Below are 27,641 nucleotides of genomic sequence, written 5' to 3' on the forward strand. Positions count from 1 at the left end.
ATAGAAAAAAAGTACGGCTTGATTTTATTTTAATGCCCCAACTCCACAAAACTATTTAAAAATACAGTTATTGTATCAGGACATTAAAAAACCCTTTTGGTCCTAAATATATTTTTAAAAAACCTGTACAATTCTAAAACAACTTTGAATTTCAAAAAGATTTTTTCAAATTTAAAGTGTGACAATGACTGCAGTCAGGCTGTGAGTGCTTTTCTGTATATTAAATGGATGTCGCCACAAACGGGAACCTGAATGCTGACAAACTATTTTCTGTGCACCTTTATTAAGTCTGAAAGCAAACAAATCACAGTCTGTATGAACAGAGTTTATTAAATTATCATGTTCAGCTGAAGGACCTTTATTCTTCCAGGTTTGGTTTTCACAGCAAGCAGCACAAGTTTGAGCTCCACTGGCTGTAACAACCTGAACCTGTCCAACAGGTGAGAGATCATCCATCGAATCATAAAAATCATCAGTCAGCGCGGAGGCTTCCACGCCACGCAGCAACGTTAATAATTAAATGTTCAAATGACCACAGATTACAGGTGAAAAGCAAAAAGAAATGATTAAATCATTCATAATAAGAGAAAATGAAATCTTTTACACAGGTTCAGTATGAATGTAACCCCACTGAGGATGTCTGATTGGCTTTAAAGGGGACCGCTTCACGTTGGCCTGTGCTGACCCAAAATAACACTTAAAGCTTTTTCCACCTGGACCACCAGCTGTGCTGAGACCTTTTACCTGTTTGGGTTTTTTGGTAAAAGTACATGTATTCACCCAATTTCATGAAATTAGGGTCTTAAAGTCAGCTTAACCTGGAGAAATAAACATTTTAAATTACCAAGATGGCTGCTGAGCACCAAGAGTTTTGATTTTACAATTTTGTAATATTCATATTTAACATGGCCAAACTTCCAAACGCATATACACCACAAACCTTTCACATCAGCTAACTTTAAGGCAGCTAGCTAACAGGAGCAGAGACTTTGCTAAATTATGAGCGAAGTCATCCCACAAACTCCAAACTGACTCTGCACCCGAAGCTAACTGCACCGTGGAGATGCCTTTAAGCTAACTTTAAGCTTTGTGAGGTGAAGCTTTGATTGCATTACAGAAATTTGGATTAATTTAAGTTGTGAATCATGAAAAGCTACTCTGACAAAGTGCAGAGGTGGAAATGATAAGAACGGATCCCCTTTAAACGCTGCAGTCAGCAGCTGCCTGTAACCTGAAGCTTCAGCTGCTCTCAGCTCTTTAAATAACTGCGTCCGACTGTCTTCACTCAGGAGCTCAGCACAGACTACGGTTTATTTTTTTGGCATGAACAGTCAAATGGCACTAAGATAGCCCTGTGAGCAACACATCAACATCCTCAGTGGAGTCCTCAGTTTCTGTGCAAAAACCCTCAAAAGAGCAAAGTAAGTGAAAAAAGGCATTTAAAAATACCAACGTGGTTACACAGCACAGTGCATCCAGGCTCGTCAGCTGCAGAACGCAAGCATTTGGTTCACCGGTGGTGTAAAAATCCCTGGTTTGAATCAGACGCCCTGAATGCGGGAAGAGTGATCGCGTGATCGCTGCTCGCCCGGGACAGGAAGCGTGGACGCTCTCGGGACATTATTGCCAAGAATTTCAAGGACTTTGTTCCACCTTCAGACGCCGTCACACACTCTGTGAATGCTCAGCAGGCTACACCCAACTTCATGTTTCTGCTAAAGTTCTGCTTCCACTGGACATAATTCATTTTTAAAACACTGGTGAAACGGGGTCTGTGTCCCCCCAGAAGAAACATGTGGATCTACAAAAAGCTTCAACCTTAACAGAAGAGCGACAGATTTAAAAAAAGCTCCACTGAGTCAGTCACACTGGTAACAATAATCAGGAATGAGTGTGTTTTCTAAAGTCTTTGAAAGAAAGAAATGAAGGATGTTGGGAGGAGCTGGTAGGTACTGCTGTTCAGTTTGATCCCAGACTTGTAGTGAACATGTTCTCAGTGCAGGTCTGAACTCATCTCATTTAGTTTCAATTCTAACAGATTAATCCACTTTGCTTGTACCAAATGTGACTGCCTACGGTTCCCAGAATGCTTTGCAAGCTCAGACTCATATTTTAACTGGTGGAAATACCTGGACAGTAGAGGCATACCGAGCAGCCTCGCCTAGTGAGCGTTCGTTCCCTGCAGAGACGGTGCCATGCTGCATGACGAACTGAGACCAGAGGAGCTACGCGCTCAGACGCTGTTTGCATATCGTAGATTTACAGTTCTGTGAAGAGCGAGGGAGCGAACGCAGGGCGAGCCAGACGATAGAAACAAACGCACCGGCACACAACCGCAGGAGGGCGCGTTACATTCCTAAAACAGTGCTGAGCAGATGGGCGGCGCTATCAGTGCTTTCATTCAGAGACAGAAAAGAAACAAACCAGTGCTCAGATACATGCTCCACCCACAACTACAAACCAGCCAATCAGAGAGAGAGGCCCACATGGCCTGCTATACTTGCTATACTTTGTTTGAAAGGTCACATGACTAAATCAGAAAGTTTAAAAATACTTAAGCAGGCTTCGTAAAACCAACCAATCAGAAGAACTCGTGCTTTCAGGACAATCCGATTGCCTGGTTAGGTTAGAGAACAGCAGCGGCTCCAGCTTGGACCTGCTGGGTTCCTGGAGGTTCTGCGAAGTTTCTCGTCCGGTCCACCTGGATCCATTTCACTGCGATGGCCGTGCAGTCTGGCCAGCTGGTTATCGTGGCTACAGAATTGTTTCTGGCTGTTGCTAAGGAACTAGCTCTGAGTTCGCTGGGAAGGGTTTGAAGATAAGTAGAAGGGGGGGGGGGTCATCCAGGTGTCGTTAGAAGACCCCTGATTGGTTAAACTGGAGGCGCGGGTGCAGGTCTTTGAGGCACCAGAGGTTGAGACGCAGCAGAAGGTTTCGGTTTTCTGTGCAAGAAAGAAGAAGAAAAAGAGTTTACATTGTGACTGGCCACTAACACCACAGCGTGCACGCTCTGTTTGAGATGATGTATCACTCCGCCACAGTTCAAACTGCTGCAGAGATACAGCTACACCAGCAGTTAGCTTCTGGGTTCACTTAGCACCTAGCCACTCTAAAGACTAGCTTATAAATGTTATCTATCTATGGCCATCTAGTGTTTCCCTATTAGGAGTAAGCTGCTGTATCCAGTTTAGGATTAGCTTAACATTAGCTAGTTTCTTTCTTTGTCGAGTTAAATTAATGCTCGTGTCTGTGTGTAGTTAGTTTTAAATTTTTTACTCTTGAGTCCAGTTAGCTTTAACGTTAATATATGAATTAAGTCAGTTTGCTACTGGGTGAACAAAATTTCTTCCTCTGGCTCAGGGCTCTAGAGTGCCACCAAATGTTTCAGTGGTGCGACTAAAGAAAAATTTGGTCGCACCGGTGCCACCAAATTGTGTTCGGGTAACAAAAAAAAAAAAAAATCTCTGCAACTCTCCGTGTGGTCAACAACAGACACACATTATGCCCCTATCGTGGACTAAACCAATCAGAGATAGTCAGGGGCGGGACCTCTCTGATTGTCCGTGGTCCAGTTGAAAGTGCAGGTGGATAGATGGAGGTGAGTAGCTTGAATAAAGCGATATCGATTCATTAAATCCTGAATCGACTTTTAAATATAACTGTGTTTTGCCAGAAACGCCAGATTCTCAGATTAAAGCTCACAAAACTATTTCAAGAGCAGGTACATGGACTCCGCACAAAGACGTAAACACAGACCCGACGCATCAGAATCAGCTTTGTCTTGTCGGCTTTCTCACCTGACGGCCCGAACACGGACACGCCGTCGGAGCTTAGCGATTCTGATGCGTCGGCTCCGCGCTGCGTTTACGTCTTTTTGCGCTGATTCTGAGCTGCAGGTTTTGTCTCTCCAGCCAAAATCCACCGAGCCAGCAGCAAAAGAAGCAGCAAACTGCGCTTCACATTTGATCAATGTCGTCATGAATTCCCTCTTTTATCCGTTTTGCTTCCACCACGATAAAAATCACACTTCATGCACAGCTCTCTCTCTCTCTGTACTTCAAGAACAGTTTCCCAGGATTACAGAAATCAGTGGTGGTACCCAGCCCTACTGAGCAGCCTAGGCCTGACAGAGTGGATGCAGCTGTGGGTGATAAGAAAAGATGAAAAGAACGATTGATAACTTTTTGTTAAGTTAAGGCCTGATCCGTCTGAAATTCATAGCCAGCTCTGACACGGTGCCATCAACCTCTGAATGCTGAAAAAGCAGCAGGGTGTCCAGAAACACATTATATGCTGCGATAAATGCCCGAGTGTCCCCTCTGCCCACGGCCTTTCAGCAGCAGACAGGTCGTCAGAGGAGCCGAGATGATGATCAAGTTTAACATTTTCTACAATATTGACAAAGAGTGCCAACGCACTTTAAGCACAAGATTGATAGTTAATAATTTAGAAATGAATATTGTCTGTATGGACTGCAACTTCCCCCCCCCTCAAAAAAAGTGCACATGTAAAACTGCGGTGTTAAGCGATGTGGTTGAAAAATTTGAGTTAGGCGCACCGGTGACCAACCGCCCCCAACATGTCCGGCTGGATAACCGCTGCTCATCTACAATCACAATGAACACCGGTGTACCACAAGGCTGTGTGATGAGCCCTTTCCTCTACTCCCTCTTCACCCACGACTGCAGACCTGCTGATGGTTCCAACACCATCATTAAGTTTGCAGATGACACCACGGTGATTGGCCTCATCAGTGACAACGATGAGGCCGCCTACAGGGAAGAGGTGGATCGTCTGGCTGAGTGGTCCGACAGAAACAACCTGCTGCTTAACACCGAGAAGACCAAGGAGCTCATCGTGGACTACAGGAGGAATGCTGACCCACATCCACCCATCCACATTAAGGGGACGGCTGTGGAGCGTGTGAGCAGCTTCAAGTACCTGGGAGTCCACATCTCCGAGGATCTCACCTGGACGACCAACTGCTCCAAGCTGGTCAAGAAGGCTCACCAGCGCCTCTTCTTCTTGAGGACTCTGAGGAAGAACCACCTGTCCTCAGACATCCTGGTGAACTTCTATCGCTGCACCATCGAGAGCATCCTGACCAACTGTATAACAGTCTGGTACGGGAACTGCTCTGCCTCGGACCGGAAGGCGTTGCAGAGGGTCGTGAAAACTGCCCAGCGCATCGCCGGAGCACCACTTCCTGCCATAAAAGACATCTACAGGAAGCGGTGTCTGAAAAGGGCTGGGAAAATCATCAAAGACCCCAGTCACCCATCGCATGGACTCTTCACCCTCCTGCCCTCTGGGAGGCGCTACAGGAGCCTCCGGACTAAGACCACCAGGTACCGGAACAGCTTCTTCCCCACAGCTGTCAGACTCCTGAACTCTGCCTCCTGACATCTGACCCACGTTAACACATGGACTGAACATACACACCCCCACAATGGACAACTGTACCCTCAAACACACAATAATAACATGGACTGAACCACCACTCACAACCACTAGCACTTTATATAGCCTCTGTAGAAACTATCTACACCCTCACTTATCTTAACTGCACTACTGTATAGCTCTGTGTAAATAATCATTCTGTACATTCGATTAGGGCTGCCACGATTTGTCGACTAGTCACGATTACGTCGACTATCAAAATCGTCGACGACTGATTTAATAGTCGACGTGTCGTTTGAAGCTTTGTAAGATCGCAAAAGACGCAGAAGTAGCAGGATTTAAGAGTGTAATAATGGACTGAAACAGAAGATGGCAGCACTGCATGTACAAGGATGCCAGCTGCCGTTAAACCCCGAAGAAGAAGCAGCTGTGTCCCAGAATTCATAGCGCAGCCCAGCTCAGTTTCCAACAATGGCGGCAGCTAGTTAGTTTTAATATTACTCTTATTATTCTTTCTGGGTCACAAAATAAACGTTTAACATATTTTCAGGCGAGAATGTAGCTGTGTAAACCTCAAATATCTGCTCAGTTTATCAAGACACCACATATTTTCAAATGCGCTCCGACGTTTTCGGAGACATTTGTTACCCACTAGCTCGATAGCTAGCCGGGGGCTAGGTCACTAGAGCCGTGAGAACACCGGACTCCCGGCAAATTGTTTTCAAACCCACCGCCGTCTTTCGCAACTCAGGTTAAACATGATATATGAGTCACTTAGATAAATTAAAAATGTTGTTGTTTGGCTTTTCTTTTTTTTTTTTTTTTTTTTTTTTAGTATTTTATTTGTTCCTGAGTAAATCGGTTTGGCTGAGATTAAAGTTATAATTTTTACACAGCTGAATAAACGTCAAGCAGACAGCTGATTATCAGAAGTGTGAGATGCTCAGAATTTACTCCGGTGTCCTGTTATATTTTAGATAGCAAGGAGTTTATTAAACTTTACCGAAACAATCTGCAAATTTCATTAAAATTGAATAAACTATCATCTTGTCTTTATTGTTAGTTAGCACCTTAAAAGCTTAAAGCTGTAAGCTAATGATAGTTATATAAGAGCAGATGCTGCTGGTGCAATAAGCTGTAGTTTTACGTCCAATGGATGATGATCTGATTAGTCGACTAATCGCATAAATAATCGGTGACTAGTCGACTATCAAAATAATCGTTTGTGGCAGCCCTACATTCGATAATCTTTAATCCTACAACTGTTTACAACTTGCATAGTTCCCATTTCTGTATAGCTGTATATCTCAGATTCTGTAAAGTTATTTATTTCATATTCTGTATAGTTTTTCATATTTATATCCTGTTCATAGCCTGTACATAGCTTGTACTCACTACAGCCTGTACATACTTATAGTTATAGAATATTCACAACATACTTCATACCGTGTACATTATAACATACCATAATAGACCCATTTCTGTAATATACTCACATATCTATATTATTGCTAATATATATTGTAATATATCTATATCACTAAAGCACTTCTGGATGGATGCAAACTGCATTTCGTTGCCCTGTACCTGTGCATGTGCAATGACAATAAAGTTGAATTCTATTCTATTCTATTCTATTCTACCGGTGCACGCATGGCAAAAAGTTAGCCTAGAACCCTGATCTGGCTCATATTTAGATCCACTTAGCTTAAATGCAGCTTTTAAGTTTATTAAATCTAGAAGACTAGAAGACAATTTAGCTTAAAATTAAATTGCATTTTAGTAACCAGCAAGCTCACAGTTGGCTTAAAATTATTTTTAAATACAGTCGATTTGGCATTAGCCACAGGTACAGCTTTGACTTCCATTAACTGTTAAGTCCAATTGTCCAGTTCAAGTTAGCATCTAAGGCTCAGTAGCTTAAATTTAGCTTCTAAGAATCATTAGCTTAAGGCTAGCTTCTATAACTAGTTAACATCAAGTTAGATCAAATCATTTAGAAGCTAATGCAAAAAGTTGTATTTTTTGGAAACATACGCTGTAGCGTCAAATGTTTAAAAAGATACAACTTTTAGTTTGAAAGTGAAGTTTCCACATTTCAGGTTTGACTGACAGTTTTTGTGCTCAGATTGTTTTCGGTTTGTGTTTCGGTGCATGTGGTGGTGCGCGACTTCTTACAGAGGAGGCGGTGGTGGCTTCAGAGCATGGGAAGGAGCCGTCCGGCTGGTTTCCACCACCTGAACACACACAGAGGAAGTACACCTGGGTAAACCTGCGAGTCATTGTCCGATTCAAACCCTCACACCGATCTACCTGGCCTGTCTGACTCTCCCAGGTTACCTGATGTCATTGGGTTAGTGAAAGCTGCTTTCTAGTTTCCTGCTGTGATGATTAACCTGCAGACACGCAGCACTAAGCTAACACTACATCAGCAGCAGTAGTTAGAGCGGTAATGAGAAGTAAGCAGGGTTTACCTCTTGTGGTGGCAGCAGCTGAGCGTGGTGCTTCACATGGAGAGAGAGCAGAGCGTGTTAGAGCTCATGCAGTCCATCAACACACACACACACACACACACACACACACACACACACACACACACACACACTAAAGTGATTAATCACACAGCTTAATCAGCTCATCAGTAACCCGTGCAGACAGCCGCTTGTTCTCGTGCTGAGGTGTGCTCATCACTACATCTAACTTCAGCTTCTACACTGAGGCTTACCAGGAGAGCATCATCACCGTCTCCATTCTCAGCCTCCTGATCAGCAGGGTCACAGCAGGTCTGTGTCATTAGTAACATCATCAGCAGCAGCAGCAGCAGCAGCAGCAGGAGGCCGTGTGGGCGTGTCCACCTGAAGATTTTTAATTTTAACCTTCTGTAGACACGCCCACTGAGAGTGCTGCTGCTGTGGGTCTCTGTAACGCTCACTGCTCACACAGAACAAACCGGGTAAAGCTGCAGGAGCGACTGCTGATGCTACAAACATCATCACACACCTGGACGGACAGGTGAGGCAGGTGTGTGTAAAACGAGGGAAAACTTAAACTCTGAGTCTCATGTGAACCCTAAACTTACCCCGTCTCTGACGATGTTATTGGCGTTACCCCGGGCAACAGATGGAGGTTGCGCTCTGGGAGGCGGTCTCCTGCTGTGATTGGCTGAAGCCATGCCGTCAGCCCTGAGGGAGACATGAGCGTGAGAGCAGCGCCACACGTGCAGCGCCACACGTGCAGCTAATGGTTTACAATTATATTCAGAGTGTCCCTAAACGCAGCACAGAGAACACGTGGTTCCTGCGGCCGTGGCGGCGTGTGTGTGTGCATGCACTCACTCATATCCCTGAGACCTCTTCCTGCGGCTCAGCCCGAGTCGCCGCAGCAGCTCGTTCCTGCGCAGGAAAACGAAGACGCCGAGAGCGAGCAGCGGGAGGACGAAGAAGAAGAGGACAAGCAGGCCGTCCCTGAGAGACGTGTCCTTATCTGGGGGAGGGGCACACACAGGAGGCGCGTTAACACGGGACGCCTGCCCTCAGGTAAGTCAGAGTTCTCCAGGTGACATACCGTTCCACGTGGGTCCGCTGTCAACGCTTCCACCGTAACCCGATAACTCGCAGGAAGGCGGAGCCCAGCCATAGTCGCAGTGGCAGTTCCTGTTGCTGTTGCACACCTGCGACACACAGACAGGTGACACCTGAGTCATGTGACTCACCTGACAGACAGGTAGGCAGGAGGACAGGCAGGCGACTCACCCCGTGTCCGTGACATTTGGTGTGCACGTCGCAATCGTAGCTCAGGATGTCGGCGCCGCGGCACTCAAAGTTCACACACACCTGAGCGCCGCAGAAGAAGAAACGAGCTTTAACACCTCATTGTTCACTCCTCATCTCCTTCCCTCCTCCCTCCTCCTCACCTTGTTCTCTCCACACTTGGTCCCTTCGTTCACCATCCCGGGGTCGGGGACGTCCGACCCCAGCATGAAGTCCACGCCGTAGCATTTCCCTCCGGCGATTGGCGTGCTGATGATCGACGGCTCGATGCCAAACACCGTCTTCGCCTGAACGTTGGAGCACTGCAGTTTCCCACACATGGCGTTTCTATGGCAACAAACACGATGAGGAAAACGGAAGCGGCGACTTCGACAAGAATCGGAGGATTCAGGAGGAGGCTCGAAGACGGACTGTGGGAAAGACGCCTGAACACAGCACAGTCATGTGGGCGGGGCTTTGAAATGCACCCTGGGAGATGGAGTTTGTTCAGGTTTTCCCGGTTTGGTAGCGACACAGGTGTAGTGACGGTTTGGAGTGCACACATCACACAGCGCCACCATCAGGTCAAAGCTGGAGGTGCGTTTAACTTGCGTGGGACTTGAACTTTGTGACATCATCAGTCTCAGCTCCTCACACTGGGACGGACCCTAAGGAAGTGTGTGTGTGTGTGTGTGTGTGTGTGTGTGTGTGTGTGTTACCTGCTCTCGCACTTCTTGAAGCCGTTGTTGAGGTAGCCACAGTTGCCGAAGCGATCTCCTTTGCTGTTGACTTCTTTGAAGCAGAGCTCAGGAGCCGCCTTCGCCTCTGAGGAGGAGGGGGAGGGGTGAGAAGGGGGGGTCAGCTGCTGAGTAATGAGGTAGAGGAGAGAAGATGAAGTCGTACAGAGGTACGTACTGTCTCCAAAGATGGCCTGACACTGGCTGTCGTAGTGCTGACACTTCCCGTTGTAACAGTAGGCCTCCTGGTTCCTGCAGGACTGCCCGTTCTGAAACACACACACACACACACACACACACACACACACACACACACACACACACACACACACACACACACACACAGATGTGATGAAGTACAGCTCAGCCAGCAGCTCACCTGCTCAGGTAAATGCAGCGGACCTCACCTGGATGAAGACGTCGCTCTGACACAAGGACGAGGAGCCGTTACAGAACTCAGGCAGGTCACACTCATCTGTGCTGGCGCGACACACGGTTCCCCCCGGCAGGAACTGAACGCACAAGCATACAGTTACAGAGCCCAACACGCACGCACAGTGTGTGTGTGTGTGTGTGTGTGTGTGTGTGTGTGTGTGTGTGTGTGTGTGTGTGTCACGAGGCTCGCTGTGTTTACCTGACAGTTGGAGCAGCACTCGCCGTACGCACACTGAGCTCCAGACTTCAGCTTACAGGTCCGATACTCACAGCAGGGGTCCTCCTCACACTCCTGCACACACACACAGACACACACGTGGTCGATCACGTGACCGGGTTTAAACAGGAAGTTTCTGTCTCTGGCGTATAATCATTTTAAACGTTAGAAAATCGCACAAAGACGTGAAAATGACCCACAAACCGAAACTTTTTTGTCTTCATTTTCTGTGTGCAGGAAAACTCAACAACAGTGACACGTTAATATAAAACAGGGATGTCAAACATAAGGCCCGGGAGCCAGCTGGTCCACCGCACAGCTGTGGAACACGTGGACGGCGTAGATGTTGGACTTCCCGCTGACGAGGAGCTCGAGTTGTGTAATAAATCACTGAATCTGGGCGGGCCCTGACTGCCAGGAGCGTCGCCGCTGTTTCGGCACACGTCGTATCAAAGTGGGTCAAATCGAATGTAAGGCACGCATGTCTCTACACATCACACCTTCTCTGAGCCACAGTCGCACTCCTCCCCGAAGTCCACCAGCCTGTTTCCACAGTAGGGGGCGCTATAGGCCTCGTCGGGCCGCGGGACGTTCAGCAGGCACGCCCCCCCCCGTCAGCAGGATCATCTTCTCAAAGTCATCGGCGCTACAGCTGCTGAAGTTCTTTGACCCTCTGCAGAGAGGAGACGCGTTAGGAGTGAGTGTGAGCGTGTGCGGGCACGTGTGAGCGTGCGGCGTAGCTCGCCGTGAGCGTCTTACGTGGCTCCAGAGTTCATGATGCAGGCGCCGGTGGGACACGTGCACTGTCGGCCGTCGTCGTGGTTCATGCCGAGGTTGTGGCCGAGCTCGTGAGCCACGATGGAGGCGAACGAGACCACGAGGTTGTTGTTGAACTGAAGGACACAGAGCACAGTTCAGTCACGTCTCACTGAAATGCACCCTGGGAGATGGAGTTCCTTCTACAGCTGTCATTAGGATCCAGATCTTTTATTTCTCTTTTTCCCAGACGTGCGATTCAGTGAAATCGACGCCACAGACGCAGAAACAATCATTTCAATGTTTTTGGTGTGTTTCATAAAACTGAATGTATTTAGTCTGCACGCATGGTGGCGTACCGCGTTGATCCCGCCTCCGTGACTCCTGGAGCAGACAGTGGAGACGAACGCCATCCCGGCCGTCTGTCCGAAATTCTTCCTCCTGCACAGACACCATCATCATCATCACCATCATCATCACCTGATACACGGTCCAATCACATGCAGTAACAAACAAAACAGAAACAGCGTGTGTGTGTGTGTGTGTGTGTGTGTGTGTGTGTGTACTGACAGGATGAGCTGTGCTGAGTCATGGCGGCGGCGAGGAACCAGCTCCTTCTCCCTCCACTGGGTGAAGCGATTCAGGACTTCTCCAGCAGCTCCGTCGGTGCTGATCTGGTTCTGCTGAGTCCAGATCTCCAAACCAACCAGAACCACCCGGATATTCAGCTGCATGTAGATCTGCACACGCACACGCACACACACACACACACGCACACACACACACACACACACACACTCCTCTTATTTATGCTTTTATTCATTTTAACCCTTTAGCGTTCCGGTCAACCTTTGGTAGAGCACATTTTCAGGCCCTAACTGAGGCTTTCACTGACATTGACCTGCCTTGTTGAGTCTTTTCTACCAATTGGTTTTTCATCTGTAACGCCAAAAAAAGCCACCAGGAGGCACTGTGAGTGGAAACTGTGGGCTCTTCTTAAACCTCTCCCAAACAGGAAGTCAGAAACAAAAAACCGTCCAACATATTTTGAGTGTTTTTGATGAAACTAAGGCAGGAAGATATAATTTTTTGATATATGACAGTGTTGATAAATCACATTAAGTGTTAGCACAGCAAGAACATGCTGAAAGAATTTCCTCACTAAGTCAGTTTTGTAACTTTCTGAGTTAATATTAGTAAATATTGTAAAAATCAAGAATATCACAACTGATTAGCTTCTAACCAAATTACCGTAGCTGGTAAATTAATGTTAGTAAGTTTTCAAAATTATAATTTGTGCTATATGGACGCTAAACAATTATATGGCTAAAAATCACATGGTCCTGTGGCATGACACTCATGATGCCATCCACCTTCAACCACAGCGTGTTTGAGGTCATGGTTTCATATGGAGCCACAAGAGCTGGCACTCCTCACCAGTATATTTCCAACAAACCAGATGAGTGGGGCTTTAAATTGTTCATCTGGCATCATCCACGACTTGCTGCTGTGTGAGGAGGATCTACATTCTTCAATGCTCCCCTGAGTGAAAGCAACAGAAGCTCCCTCTAAGGGGCCAAAGCGGTAAACAACACTTTGCAAACCTATCAAAGAACCTCGGTTCTTCACAAGTTTCTGCTTGGTCCAGAACTTGCACACCTCCTCTGGTGTCAGGTGCATTGGTACTGTATGACCAAACTGATGGCAGACAAAGACCTGATGAAGAGCGGCCATGCAGCCTGTGATTACAGGTCTGATGAAGGTCTGATTGCAATGAAATGATTTGACAACAAATGTGTCAACCTCCTAAACAAGGCCTGTGGGTTCGTGCTTCTTTCATCGGTCAAACGGTGGAGCAAAGAGTCCAACGCAAAGATCACCATCCCTGTGTATAATTAGCATATGGGAGGAATTAAACTTTCTGGTATGCTATTACACCTGTATAAGACAAGTTATAAGTTACAAGTTAAGGAGATGGCATATCCCACTGTTCGGATACATCCTTGACTTGAATACCTGGTCTACATGAGGGACTGTGCCCTACTGGACCACAAACCGATGGCTCTCAAAAGGTTTCCGCCTGGCTGTGTCTGAACCAAGTTAACAAGCCAGCATGTAGAGCTGGTCAACCCTGATCCAGCTCTCCAAGACCACAGAATCAAAGCTACACCCTAAGACCCCAACGACCAAAACCACAAGCAGATGTGCTGATTGGCACTGTTTTTATTTTGCACAGTAGCATTCAGTCAGAAGTGGCCTGGATGCAGCACATTATTTTGTTGTTTGATGTAATGCTTTCCTTTGATGGAATGAAAACAGCAATGTTCACTGAATGCTACCATCCAATGCCCTGGATAGTTTCCATTAATATAATCAGAATTTGGCCCTTTGACTTTTTTCAGCTGTATTATCTAATGTACTTGTGTTTGCATGACATTTCATACTCTTATCATTAAGTGGCATCTCAACCGTTTGGTAGAGATCAATATTTTAAAAACTAAACTACTGATTGTGGTTATTACTCCCCAAATCAATAAGAAATGCAAACAAAAAAATGTCCATTGCTTTTTCTTTGGTGAAGACATCAAAGGGTTTTAGGACATTTATTGATTTATTCCTACTTTTAACCACACAAGAGCAAACGGGCTGAAAGGAAAGTCACTTCCTGTTGCCGTGTGACACAAAGCTAACTCAGCCGTGGAGGAAACATGTGACACTCACGCTGTCCACGAGGTTGGCGAGCAGAACCATCTCCTCCCTCACTGCCGTCGCGTTCCTGCTCATGAAGTTAAACTGGGGAGAGAGAAACACACGGTTACACGCCGCCCGCCGCAGCAGTCCACCTCCACCCGGTGTCGTGCTCTCACCCTCTCGTTGTCGACCACCAGCAGCAGCTCCACGTAGTGCGTCTTGTGGAGGACGGCTCTCCTCGCCTGGAACAGAAACACGGTTACTCTCTGAGAGCGCACGGCGGCGCTCACGCTGCTGGAGCGCCATCATCGCTGCTCGAGACGTCAATGTAAAGTCAACATAAACTGTAAAGGAATGATGGCATGACTCCAGAGCTGGAACAGGTCAAAGTTCAGGGGACAGGAAGTCAGCGTGCGCCGTGTGCGTGAGGGAAAACTCACCCGTCTGTGCTGCCCGTGAGGGATCTCCTCCCAGCTGGCCTGAGCACGCTCTGTAGAGTTGGGGCCGTGCTCGTAGTGCGGCGTTTGGCACCCTCGGGGCTGTGATGTCACATCCTGCAGGCGATACACCAGGTGCTGGTCGGTGGCGGAGTCTAGCGGCTCAATCCCATAGCTGCCAACACTGAGGTGCATCACTCCTCTGAAAACACACACACACACGCACACAGACACACACACACACACACACACACACACACACACACACACACACTGAGTGTCAGACTTGTTGTGCTGCTGTAAATGACGTGTTCGTTAAATCCTCTCATTCCCTCATAACGACCTCGCTCGCTAAAAGTACTTTCTGATACTGAACAAACGCGGCGACTGTTTCAGACTCGCCTCAATCCTCGCCATGTTTGATGGACCCGTGTGTGCGTGTGTGTATTACCTGAGGCCGTTGCAGATGCTCATGGCGACGGATGAGCCCTCCACGCCCTGGACGAAGCCGCGATAGTGACAGTGGTCCTGAAACACAGACAGCTGACTGCAGCACCCACACACACCAGTGGGGGGCGCCACCACGCCTCCTATCCACACACACTGCTGTGACTGAATCACATGTTCATAACTAGACGGAGTTTCAGTGACATCACTGCCGCGATTCTTGCTGTATCAGTTCCACTGGAGCTCACACACTTCCTGTCTGTGTGTGCGTGTGTCTGTGTTCCTGTCTAGCTATCTTTGTGAGGACCAAAATCTGCATTCTACTATACTTGTGAGGACACACACACACACACACACACACACACACACACACACACACACACTCACCGGTCTCACAAGTTTGAAGCCTTTTTGAGGCTCAAAATGTGGTTATGGTCAGGTTTAGGGTCAGGCGTTCATCTGTAATGGTTAGCGAAAGCATTATGTCAATGAAGGTCCTCACTGAGATAGCTGAACGGGCTTGTGTGTGTGTGTGTGTGTGTGTGTGTGTGTGTGTGTGTGTGTGTGTGTGTGTGTGTGTGTGTGTGTGAGTGAGAGAGACTTTGAGGAACACCAGCTCATCATTTTCTCACTTCCTCTTGTTTGTCCTCATGGAGTAGCGGTGGTCAAGCCGTGGCCCGTGGGTCTGAACCCATCCTGTCTGCACTGACTCACAGGACGGGGATCTCAGGCTCCACCTATCAGCACGTCACCTGATCTGATCGACCTGATGACACATAGGTCTCCATCCTTCAACGAAGACGCCTGTGGCACATGAGGCTCAAACTTTACCCAGAATGCACTTTGTGAAGTTCCCTGCAGTGAACGATTAGACACGGATAGTCAGCGGCGTCTTAGTTTCGTATCTCAGCGGTCTGCTGCTCTCGCTCTGTCTCCTCCCCTCTGTGGACGCAGTGAGCAGCGAGCTGAGAGCGCTCCACCCGCCCATCACGCTCTGCCTGAACAAGCTGACTCAAGTTTAAATACAGGAAACAGGAGTCAGCGTGTTTCTGTACACTGACAGGAAGTGACAGCTAGTCACAGGATCGAACCCTGACCCTCGCCATGGTAACCATCTCCAAACAAAGACTGCCACCGTCCATTTATCATTCAAACATCAGACAACCCGGGTCAGCTGACAGGAAGCTCAACTCCCAGCATGCACCTCTCTCTGGGAAAGCCTTGCTTTAATGAAGTCTGCAGAGAAACAGAGCGCGTGCGCTTTGTTCTCAGTGGCATCGACGCCGCAATGACCATAAAGGAAGGAAAACGGCGGGGCGTTTGTAAAGCAGGTGAGTCTGAGCGATGCGACTGGCTGACAGGACCGGTGAGGCTCATATACAACAGACAGACAGGTAGGCGGGGCGTTACCTGGACAGGTGGCGTGGATGTGACCAGGGATCCGTTGGGACTGTAGGAGAACACGGTGAAGTCTGCAGGCAGCAGCAGCCTGAAACAGGACAGTCATGTGACCAACTTCACTTTAACCCCGAACCCCCGACTGCAGGTGTGAGTCTGACACGTCACACCTGCACAGGAAACACCTTCACCTGCCTCACTCCCGCTGCAGCTCAGTCAGGTGTTAAAAACAGAAACACTGATGTTTTTATTAACAGTAAAATCTCTCAGCTGTGAAGCTGTTTGGTTCACGTCGTGTTTTCATCAGCTGGCGTTTCCATAAAAAGTTAGAATCACACACCAGGACATCCTGGATCGCCTGTCACAGACTTTGAAATGTGATTTTGTGACCATGAAGTAAAAACATGTCAGCCGTCTGTTGGCGAGCGCGCTCTGACAAGCTTCGATCTCAGCGATCGTACGATCGTGAACATGTCACCGCCCCTCATCAGGACTTACTCGTTTCTCTCCAGATGGACGACGCGATCGCTTCCATCCACGCTGATGATGTAGGACACCTGCACACACAAAAAGGTAACTTTGAAGTGTGACAGCTTGCAGAATAAAACATTGAGCATGTGTGAGTGACTGCAGGTGGAGAGCAGCCAATCAGAAAGCAGAACACCAAGAGGTCTCATTCCCTGCCGTCCTGTCGCCACGTTGGATTCACAGCCACGGAGCTCAGAGAGCGACGCGTCCTTCAAAGCTGGTTTGGTACATGAGCGCCGGGATTAGCGCTTCGATCCTCACGAGGAGCATGTTAGCTAACGGCGCTAACTAACAGCACAAACACGCTGACACTAGCGTCCGATATGTGGCAGACATACAGTCGCTCCCAGCAGCGGTTACCTTTGTACCTGTGATGTTTGCGGACTCCACTTCCTGCTCCGTGTTGTGGGTTATTTCGGATCGAGGGATGAAAACGGAGCTTCTCCAGGTTTGATTTTCACCTCGTTTTAGCACAAACGGCTAAAACAGCCTGTGTTAAAGACGCACTCCATCTGCTGTGAACAAAGACTTCGTCGACTCGAGTCGCCCTGCTGACACAACTAACTCTGCCAGCTCGAGCACGGGCTGCCAAACATCTGCACTGACAGCACGCCATCGCCTCCATCGCGCATCCCACTGCTCGCCGAGCAGGTCACCTGAGCCTCTGACTCACCTGGCTCTCTGTGTCTGTGTGTGTGTGTGTGTGTGTGTGACAGCAGAACTATAATTAGCGCACACAGACAGCTGGTGTGGACAGGAAGTCAGCGGTGGTCTCCATCGTCCAGCTGCCAGCAGCAGCTCATCCGTCCTCTAACACAGCAGGGGTCAGAGGTCGGGTAAATCTGTAAACATACCTTGGCATCGTCATGGAAACGGTTCAAGCTCAAACTCATTAAGCAGAGCTGCTGCTGGTTCTGGCTCGGTCAGCGTTCCCGTGGCGCCTCGCAGAGTCAGCCGACCTTGTTTGTGTAACGTTTGTGGAGCCAGGTATCTGATGACATCACCAGGTGTATGTACCTGTGCAGGCAGCGGGTATCCGTTCTCAGCTCCTCTGTGGGCCACGAACCCCGAGGCAGCCATCGGCGCCGAGAGCAGTGAGGTCATCACTGTGGCACCCTGTTTTTGTCCGACGTGGCTCCACAGGTGAGGAGCTCTCCCCCGTCAGCTGTTTCCACAGGAAGTGGGCGATGCTGACGAGTTTCAGAGAAAGTTCACGTTCAACAGTTTCACACAGTAAAACGTGGTGATGCGAGCACGCTCACATCACACGATCCCGGGAATGATCAGCTGTTTGTGACACAGCTGGAGGATAATCGGCGCCGAGCACAGCGACGCGTTAGCCACGAGTCTCTGCGAGCAGCGACACACCCACACGATCAGATTTACTCCAGGTGGAAGTGTTAGACTGGAGCTGAGCACACACACACACACACACACACACACACACACACACACACAGACACACACACACACACACACACACACACACACACAGACACACACAGACACAGACACACACGCAGACACACGCACACACAGACACACACACAGACACACACACACACACACACACACACACACACACACACACACACGCACACGCACACAGACACACACAGACACACACACACACACACACACACACACACACACACACACACACCTGCAGACTGCAAACACACTCATGTCTCCACAACACTTTCACAGAGGTGTTATCTCTGAGCAGACTGCACATGCCAGCAGTGTGTCATCGTGTGTGTGAGCATGTTGCAGCATGCAGGGAGGGACAGCAGCGCGGGCGCAGCGAGCGTGTTTAAACGAAGCCTGCAGGCGTGCTGCTTCATGGACGTTGTGTTCGTGGCGAGCCAAACACGGTTTAAAGCTAATGTTTAAAATCTGTGTGCACAGTCACATCAGTCAAACAACACGATCCATCAGTTTGGAGTCAGCAGCTCGCCTGACGCAGACTGGGGTCACAATAATCTGAGCTTCTTCGTGTGATGGACCAGCAAAGATGGAGTCTGCCCGCCTACGATTCCATGGCTGGTTCTGACCCGGAGCTAGCAGCGCTGCTTCCTGTGTGCTCTCATCATCGTCTTACGTGAACTTCTCTGTGTGATCTGGAAACAGGTAAGTGGAAATGAACTAGAAATAAAAACCTCCAGACCTGATTGGGCAGTCTTCCATTCACGTCCCTCCTCAGCCTGCCTCCGATTGGTCGAGGGACAGTCAGCTGATAGGAGGACAGGTGCTCGGTCTGGTGAGAGTCTGCAGGAGGAGACGGGAAACGAATCAGTTCAGTTTGCTCTGTAAACAAGTTCAAATCCTTTGCCACAGCCTCAGAACTGAACACATCATTTGGTGTGCACGTGTCGGGAACGCGAAGATTTTACTGCACAAAACATCGCATCAGCTGAGAGGAGGCCTGTCACCTGACTCAGGACTCGTTCATGAAGTGCTTTACAAACCCGAACATCACGGCTAACAGCTGGATTTTCCTGTTTGAGTGCCGCTGACCACACAGCCAACAGCCACTTCCTGTTAAGGACACGCACAGTGGACGGTCCATGTTTAACATGAACTCATCGCTGCAGCGCGACGGTGATCCTCACACCAGGGCAAAACGATTATTTTCCTAATCGATGATTCGACGATTCATTTTTCGATTCGATTCTCTCCCCATTATTTGACTTGTGTATCAATTTCACATTTACTAATTTATGTATCTCAATGAAAAACACAAATTTCTTCATCTGAACATCTTTTAATAAAAACATGCCCATACTGTCGAACTGCGTGTTCGGGTGGAGTGATTTAAGTCGACTGCGGCTGCCTCATTCATGTTGCCGCTACTCGCTGCCGCCACGTCCGTTTTGAAAGTGACGACGCATCGACACGTTTTTACGTTGACGTATTTTACGTGTTGACGTAATTACGTCGACGCGCCTGTCCCAGCCCTACCTCACACTGACGTTTAGTTTCTGTCCTCACTTTCCTCTGCGCTATCGATGATGTCACTAGTTAGCCAACATAAGCTAATGTGAGTCTGTTAGCCACAACCAACCAGGTGACATCACGTCCTGTGCTGACAGAGGATGGCGCTAGAAATGTTTTTAAAGCTTCACAGTTACATCTGTGTCGGTGTCACACGTGATCCACAGACACGATCCAGAACCTGGATTTTACGCACATGAAGCTCATCTTTATGTCTCTGATGACACTCCCGCTCTACTTCCTGCGTGCGGTTGTGTTTTCCTGGTTTAAGCTCAGCCGGGTGCGTTTCCACACACTGCAGTCTGAGGAGCATCAGTGAATCCTCATTCCAGCCGTCCCTGCACACCATCGCACCACATTCTCTCTCCGGATTTCCTCCTCGATGGGAGGCGGGACTTTTGAACCCGCCACCCCGGCCTGTGAGGTCTGCTGCTGACATTCGGCCTCACCCTTCTTCTGTTTTCCTTCTTTGAGCTGATAAAGTAAAGCAAACATGCTCAGAGCATCATGACGGCCTGTTTGGAAATGAGCTCAGTGAAAGAAAATAAATCCAGCCGCAGAGCTTTAAGCTCCTTACGGCGCTGCTACAACAGCTCCACTGTTTCCTCTACAGCAGCTGAAAGCGTCCTCAGCAGCTCCTGTTGGTAACAAAGCAGCTGATCCACACACGGGTATCAGTGTCACACTGCAGCTCAAATCACACATTTCAAAGGAAGCTCTGAACTGTATTTTGTTCCTCGGGAGAAAAAAATCCCAAGTGGTGGCCTGTCAAACACACACACGCACGCACACACACGCACACACACACACACAGTGTTCTTCATTTCTCGCCATCTGCTCACAACTGACAGCATGGTGTCCAACACGAGTGTGTGTGTGTGTGTGTGTGCATTAATCTGTAGCCACGGTAACACCTGCAGTCCGACGTTAACGACCTCGCCGTCCTGAAGCTGGGCAGGAAGCCTCCAAACAGGAAGCACTCTCACTGCTTCCTGCTGGCTTGTTTCTCGTCATGTCAAGAGCTGCTGCTCATCCCTGCCAAAGGGAGCCCAGAAGGAAAACCCTGGAAAAGCGACTCCAAAGATAATCTCAACCACAGATTTTAAAAAAGCTAAATCAGGTGGAACCATGAGGAACACGGGGACGAGCAAAAAGCTCTGAGAATAAAATACAGTAAAAACTAAATTAACTAAATGAAGACTTGAGTAGAAACACGATAAACCCCAAGAAACAGATTTAAACACAGAAGGAGAAGCTGCGATCAGCCACGCACGAGGAGGAGCCTCGCCACCCTGATCAGACTGTATTTAAAAGATGGCCGCACCCTCTCTGATGTACTGCCAAATGACTCGCCCTCTGCTGGGCGCTGAGAAAACTGCAGGTTCACATTATCAGACCCTGAAGCTGCTTTCATTGTGATTACGGTCTGTAGGTCCAAGAAAAACACCATGAGTCATGATTCAGGGAAACTGTGAGTGTGAGTGTGAGTGTGTGAGAGTGTGAGTGTGTGTGTGTAAGTGTGTGATTCATTCAGACTGGATGACTCAGTGGAAACTTCTCACAGAAAGGACTGGTTTCATTTTTTATCTGATTTTTCTTTCCCCTCTCCGTGAATCGCTACCTTATTGTGGTGGAGTTGTGTGTGTGTCTCAGGGAAATTGGTCCTGGGTGAGGGACCAGACAAAGAGCGCTTCAGAAGACCTTTATGAAGACAACATCGAGGGAACAGTTTACCCTGCCCGGGATAGGGTTACCGGGGCCCCGGCCTGGAGCCAGGCCCGGGGAGGGTGCCCGAGGGCGAGCGTCTGGTGTCCGGGCCCGAAGAGGAGACATGGAAGTGGAGACTCTGTTGTCTCCACCTGGGAGACTTCAATGCTCACGTGGTTAATGACAGCGAGACCTGGAGGGTCGTGATTGGGAGGAACGGCCTCCCTGATCTGAACCCGAGCGGTGTTCTGTTATTGGACTTCTGTGCTAACCACAGTTTGGCCATAACGAACACCTTGTTCGAACATAAGAGTGTCCATAAGTGCACGTGGCACCAGGACGCAGATCGATTTTGTAATCGTATCACCAGACCTGCGACCATGTGTTCTGGACACTCGGGTAAAGAGAGGGACTGAGCTGTCAACTGATCACCACCTGGTGGTGAGTTGGATCAGGTGGCGGGGGAGGACGCTGGACAGACCCGGTGCACCTAAACGCGTAGTGAGGGTGCGCTGGGAACGTCTAGCAGAGGCCCCAGGCTGCAAGATCTTCAACGCACACCTCCGGCAGAGCTTCAACAGCATTCCAAGGGAGACTGGTGAAGAGGGAGCTGAGTGTAAAACCGAAGCTCTCAATTTACCGGTCGATCTACGTCCCTACCCTCACCTATGGCCACGAGCTGTGGGTAGTACCGAAAGAACGAGATCGCGGATACAAGCAGCAGAAATGAGCTTCCTCCGAAGGGTGGCTGGCCTCTCCCTTAGAGATAGGGTGAGAAGTTCGGCCATCCGGGAGGGGCTCAGAGTAGAGCAGCTGCTGCTCCACATCGAAAGGAGCCAGCTGAGGTGGTTCGGGCATCTGACAAGGATGCCCCCTGGGCGCCTCCTGGGTGAGGTGTTCCAGGCATGTCCCACCGGGAGGAGGCCCCGGGGCAGACCCAGGACACGCTGGAGAGATTATATCTCTCGGCTGGCCTGGGAACGCCTTGGTGTTCCCCCGGATAAGCTGGAGGAGGTGGCTGGGGAGAGGGAGGTCTGGGCCTCTTTGCTTAGGCTGCTGCCCCCGCGACCCGGCCTCGGATAAAGCGGATGAAGATGGATGGATGATTTTTTTCAAAAAGCAAAAAACGTCAACGTGTTTTACTGTAAAACACACACGCACACGCACGCACGTACGCGCACACAGGGAGTGCTCAGCAGTGCCTTGAGCTCAGGTAAGACGGCACAGGTGTGTCCAGACATCGACATGATGAACTAAGTGAGCGCTTCAGTCTTGGGGTTACTGTTCTATGCAGGCGATACACAGCTGTACGTGTCACTTCCTGTGTGTAGCCTGTGTTCACAGTTTCTACTCCAAACTGACTCAGAGACACTGGTCCATGCTTTCAGTTAGAGTATTGTAACGTTCCGTTTGCAGGACGTGACCACAGACATGTGACCACGTGGCCCTGGGACTGAACGCCATTGGCTCCCAGTTTAAGACAGAATCACCGTTAGAATCCTGTTGGTTCACCTCTCTGACCTCATCACGGCTCTCAGCTGCACACCGTTTCCTCTCTGTCAAGTTTTATTTGCAGCGTAAGCCCACACAGGTTTTTATGTTTGTGTCCTCAGCGTTTAGCATATTCAATATTAATGTTATCAAATGTACTCTATGCATAACACTGTCATAGTGACATCAGACATCCAAACAGGAGCTGTTAAAGCTTTCCTTTGATGGTTAAAGAGGGTTTCTGCTCTCACACAAACCTCTGCACTGTGGCATGACTGCCTGACTCACTGCTCTAAAACCACATCGCAGAACAGGAAATCACAACTGATTAATATCAGATTCATGTGCAGAAACCTGAAACCGAGCAAAGAAGAGTTTCCCGTCTTCCTGTTTCCTAGCTCTGTCAGCTCCCAGGGGTTTCAAGAAGTTAGCGTGTGTGAACATTAACGATGGTCTAAGAAAGACTCACAAATACGGGAACAAATGGAAACGATCCACCTGCAGATTGGTAGATATGACTATGATGAAGAAAAACGGCACTTTCAGGCTGAGGATGGAAACGCTGCACTGGTCTCAGCACGCTAGTTATTCAGCTCCGCTCAGCTGGAACCAGAACCAGGCGCTGAACAGGAAGGAACCGCGCGGTTTGGTCACCTGATAGCTCAGTGTGGCTGTTCTCACAACTGTTTCAATAAAGTTTCCAGAAAGAAAAGGCAGGTCTGACGGAAGCACGCCTGAAAACTGAAACCCACCGCTCAGTAAAGTAAGCACCACTTCCTCCTGGGAGATCCCAGCTTCCTTTCCCAGGCCGGAGCAGGAGTAAAATCTGCTCCGGCCTGAGTGCTCACGCTCCACTTTCCCCCTCAGACCTAAGTTCAGCTCAGAGAAGCTCTGAGAGGATCCATCAGCAGGTCCAGGTCACTAAGGCTACGTTCACGCTGCAGGCGAAAGCGCATGAAATCCGACTTTTTTGACCCTCTGCGACTCATATCCGATCACGGTGTGACAGTGTGAACGGCACAAATCCGACCTGGGTCACTTCCGTATGTGGTCCTGAATCCGACACATATCAGATGTTTCAGAAAGCGACTGCTGTTTGACGGTCATGTCGCATTAAATCCGTCTTTTACGTCCCTGACACAAGACAGACGCCGATTATCAGCGCCGGAGAAGACATCGCGAACGCTTCCTGTCCGTCCAGTACAACTGCTGGGAAGACAGTGTTGGAGAAACGTGAACATTTTATTTGTACTGTATAATCTGCAGATTCTGACAGAAGTTATTTTGTTATGTAAATAACAAAATAACTTTATAACTTAAAGCAAAATTGGGAAACGTAAAGACTGTTTGTTCTGGGTCTAAACAGAGCGCGCTGTGTGTGACGTCTTCTTTTGCGCATGCGGCCGCTTTGAGCGTTTGCTGTCGCATTTTATTTGTAGTGTGAACAAGCAGACAAAACAATCGGATTTGAGCATTAAGACCTGCAGAGTGAACGTAGCCTATATGATCTGCTGCTGGTTTGGATCGCTCTGTGCAAAAGTCCTGAGCCTCAGCTTCACCACTCTGAAGCTCTCGGGTACTTGGACACCTGAGCAACAGTTACACTAACTGGCTTTAAACAGCTGGAGGACAGCTGATGAACAGCTGGAGGATTACAGAGGAGCGCTGCATCAGAGGAGAGGCTCGGGCCTCGGTCATCCTTATTTCCCGTCTAAGCCCCGCCCCCATTCTCTTTCGTCTGATTGGCTGACTTTAGGAAGCCGCAGAGGGGCCCGACCCAGTGCTTTACCTTACTTTTGCACACGCGCCCGTCACTTTGTGAAACTCTGGCCACATTTAACATGAAACCTTAGAGCTGACTAGATTAGATGGAACCTCAGCGTGCTGCGTAAACTCCTACCTGTGCACACCTGTACACACACTTCAACATTATGCACTCCACACTGTATATAAATGCCACTTGTTTTGCACATATTCAACTCTGTATATTTTATATATTTTATTATTATTATTATTATTATTGTTTGTTTTTGTTTTTTACTATTTAATTTGTAAAAATGTGTATACACACCACACACCACACAACACACACACACACGAAAATACTTAGTATACACATCCAGAAATGCATACTATATATATTGTACATATATTTATTAGTTTCAGGTCGGCCATTCTTGTATTTTGCTCGTTTGTGTTGTGTTTGCACATCTCTGTTGCTTGTGGGGCTCGCACACAAGAATTTCACTCGCATGTGCTGTGCCAGTGTGCCTGCACATGTGATGTGACAATAAAAGTGATTTGATTTGATTTGATTTGACCTGTGCGCTCACCTGCGTGCTCACAGAGGGAGGCAGGAGCCAGAGTCGGTGTAACCGTCCTCTCACTTCGATGAAGATTAAACTTGGACACATTTATAGAAACATTTCAGATATTTGTTCGCAGTGACCGTCAGAGCAGCTGAGGGTGGACTACACCTCCCGTGATGCCCCGGGTCAGTGTCCCTCACAGGGCCCGATAAACCTCCCACTCAGCGTGCTCTTCCTCACCCCTCTCACCTCTGCAGTGACCGTTTCCGATGAACAGCAGGAGGAAGAGGAGCCAGCTGATGCCCAGCAGCTCCACTATCCCTCCCATCTTCACCCTCCTCTTCTTCTCTCCTGAATTAAAGTGCCTCCTCTCCCTCCGCGTGTTACTGCAGTCTGCGCTCTCTCTGTCTCCCCCCGCGGAGCTTCATGTTCAGCACCCAGAGCAGCTTTTCTTCCTCGGCCGGGCCATGGCAGCCTGTCCCGGGTCTACACCGTCCGCGAGCTTCCCGCCCGGACCCCAAAATGTCCCAGAGGTCAAAGGTCAGCCCCGAGTGTGTGTGGGTGTTTGCTCTGAGAAGTCCCGTCCGAGCTGAAGCGCGTCTGATATTTCTCTCCTTGGAAACTCGACTGAAGCTGAAGCAAGCTGGCGGAAACAGCCGCAGCTTCCTGTGCGGTTCTTCAAAATAATAGCATCAAGACCAATCATCTCAAGAGGAGCAAAACTAAAATCATAAAATTTAAATCAAGTCCGTCTTAATAATGTTCCAGTAAACACGAATATCAATGAATATAAAAAGATTTTGAAAATTATTTTAAAACATTGATTTGATTACTGGATGGACCTCACACAAATTACCAGAAGTGGACAAAAGTCAGTTCCTGTAAGGTCAAAGGTCACATCAGTAGACTTGATAGATGTAGATGATAATGAATACAGTCAACAGGGCACAGTCTCTGTTTGCATTTTTATTTGATTTGATGATTCATTCCTGTAGGCAGAGGTATGACGTTTGATCCACATCAATGAAAATTACAACCTGTACCACACACTCTGAGCTGAGCGTGAACAGGAAGGACAGACTGCAGTAATAGGACGTTTGATGAAACACTATAGGATGATCCCTTTAAGGACCTTTTCAGCTTCCTGTGATCCTGCCAGGATCACCTGACAGGTGTTGAGTCTAAACTCTGAGCAGTGGAGCTGAAATCACTCCATTCACATCGATGTCATTACCTAAAAAACAAAAACGCATTGAAGATGGTCTCATTAGTACTATATAGTGTTTGGATGACTGTTTTCTGTCTGTTACTCTCATGTGAACTCCAGGATCTGATGCCGATTCTAAAGTCTTTATTGGTGATTAAATAAAGTAATATTTTCATGTCAGGCTTTTGAACAAAATAAGCTAATCAGCTAATCAAGAAAATACTATAATTTATTTCTAAATAAACCCATAATTAATGCTGTTTTACTCACAGCAAATACAAATTCATGATGACAGGAGCTGCTTCACTCCACAGAGTACTTTGAATAAAGGTGACACTTCGCTATCTGACCTATGTAAGTAAATTAAAATAACGTTCAGCACAATACTTTTCTCTCTGCACAAGCCCAGGCTTTTATTTTGAAGTCAAAGCAGCTCACGCAGAGGTCAATGGACGCTTTCAGTTCACGTGACAAAACTAATATGCCGTCAAAGTGCGCACGCGCAGATTCTTACGGCGAGCACAGTGACGTATTCAGTTTGTGTAAAAGCTTTAAACTTCAAAAGCAGACGTGCGTCACGTGACAGGAATAAAAACGTCATATTCTTATTAAACTAAAACTGCTTCTCTGAAACTCACCTGAGCCCAGGTGTTGATCACAGACGTAAACAGACAAACAGCATAGTCACGTGATTTATCAGAACGCAGCTTCAGTCAGCCTGACGCTCAGTGGCGGTCCTAGCCTGTTTGGCGCCCTGGGCGAACACTCCCCCTGGCGTTACTTGCACTGCTGTAACTGCAGCCTCGTCGTCTCGTCTCTATATGCTGGACTGTCTGTAGCGGAGATGACAATAAAGTTTACTTTGACTTCAGCACCGCGCAGGCGCACCGAGGGCTCTCGAGCTCACTTTTCATGTATAGAATTTCGAAAAAACATCGCTGCTAAATCTGTATCATGATGTCTGGTGTTTTTGTGTTTGTTGCTTTGTTTTTATTTTGCGAGTTGGTTGTTAGACGCCGCCCCGCCCTCTCCTCCCTGTGCCGCAAGCAGCAGGCGCACCTCCCAAACGGAGGGCGCCCTTACTCCCAGCAAATGGGCGATAGAAAACCGATCGGTGCCTACGACATTCCCAATATGC

The 27,641-nt window shown here is 48.3% G+C and overlaps 1 protein-coding gene across 1 annotated transcript; it reads right to left on the reverse strand.

The window, feature by feature from the left end:
* Positions 1-264: 264 nt before the first annotated feature.
* On the reverse strand, positions 265-25,984 carry adam9 (ADAM metallopeptidase domain 9). Its single transcript, XM_040046673.1, is given in 25 exon segments — positions 265-2,942; positions 7,579-7,637; positions 7,875-7,904; positions 8,480-8,582; positions 8,736-8,883; positions 8,965-9,070; positions 9,153-9,233; positions 9,314-9,497; positions 9,869-9,974; positions 10,065-10,155; positions 10,294-10,398; positions 10,521-10,613; positions 11,039-11,152; positions 11,154-11,211; positions 11,298-11,431; positions 11,654-11,735; positions 11,865-12,034; positions 14,016-14,087; positions 14,162-14,227; positions 14,426-14,624; positions 14,874-14,950; positions 16,280-16,358; positions 16,766-16,824; positions 18,963-19,063; positions 25,546-25,984. Coding segments are annotated over 25 exon segments (2,466 nt in total). The 5' UTR covers positions 25,625-25,984; the 3' UTR covers positions 265-2,872.
* Positions 25,985-27,641: the final 1,657 nt, after the last annotated feature.

The sequence above is a fragment of the Simochromis diagramma genome, unplaced genomic scaffold (assembly GCF_900408965.1).
Source record: "Simochromis diagramma unplaced genomic scaffold, fSimDia1.1 OVJJ01000038.1, whole genome shotgun sequence".
Lineage (NCBI taxonomy): Eukaryota > Metazoa > Chordata > Actinopteri > Cichliformes > Cichlidae > Simochromis > Simochromis diagramma.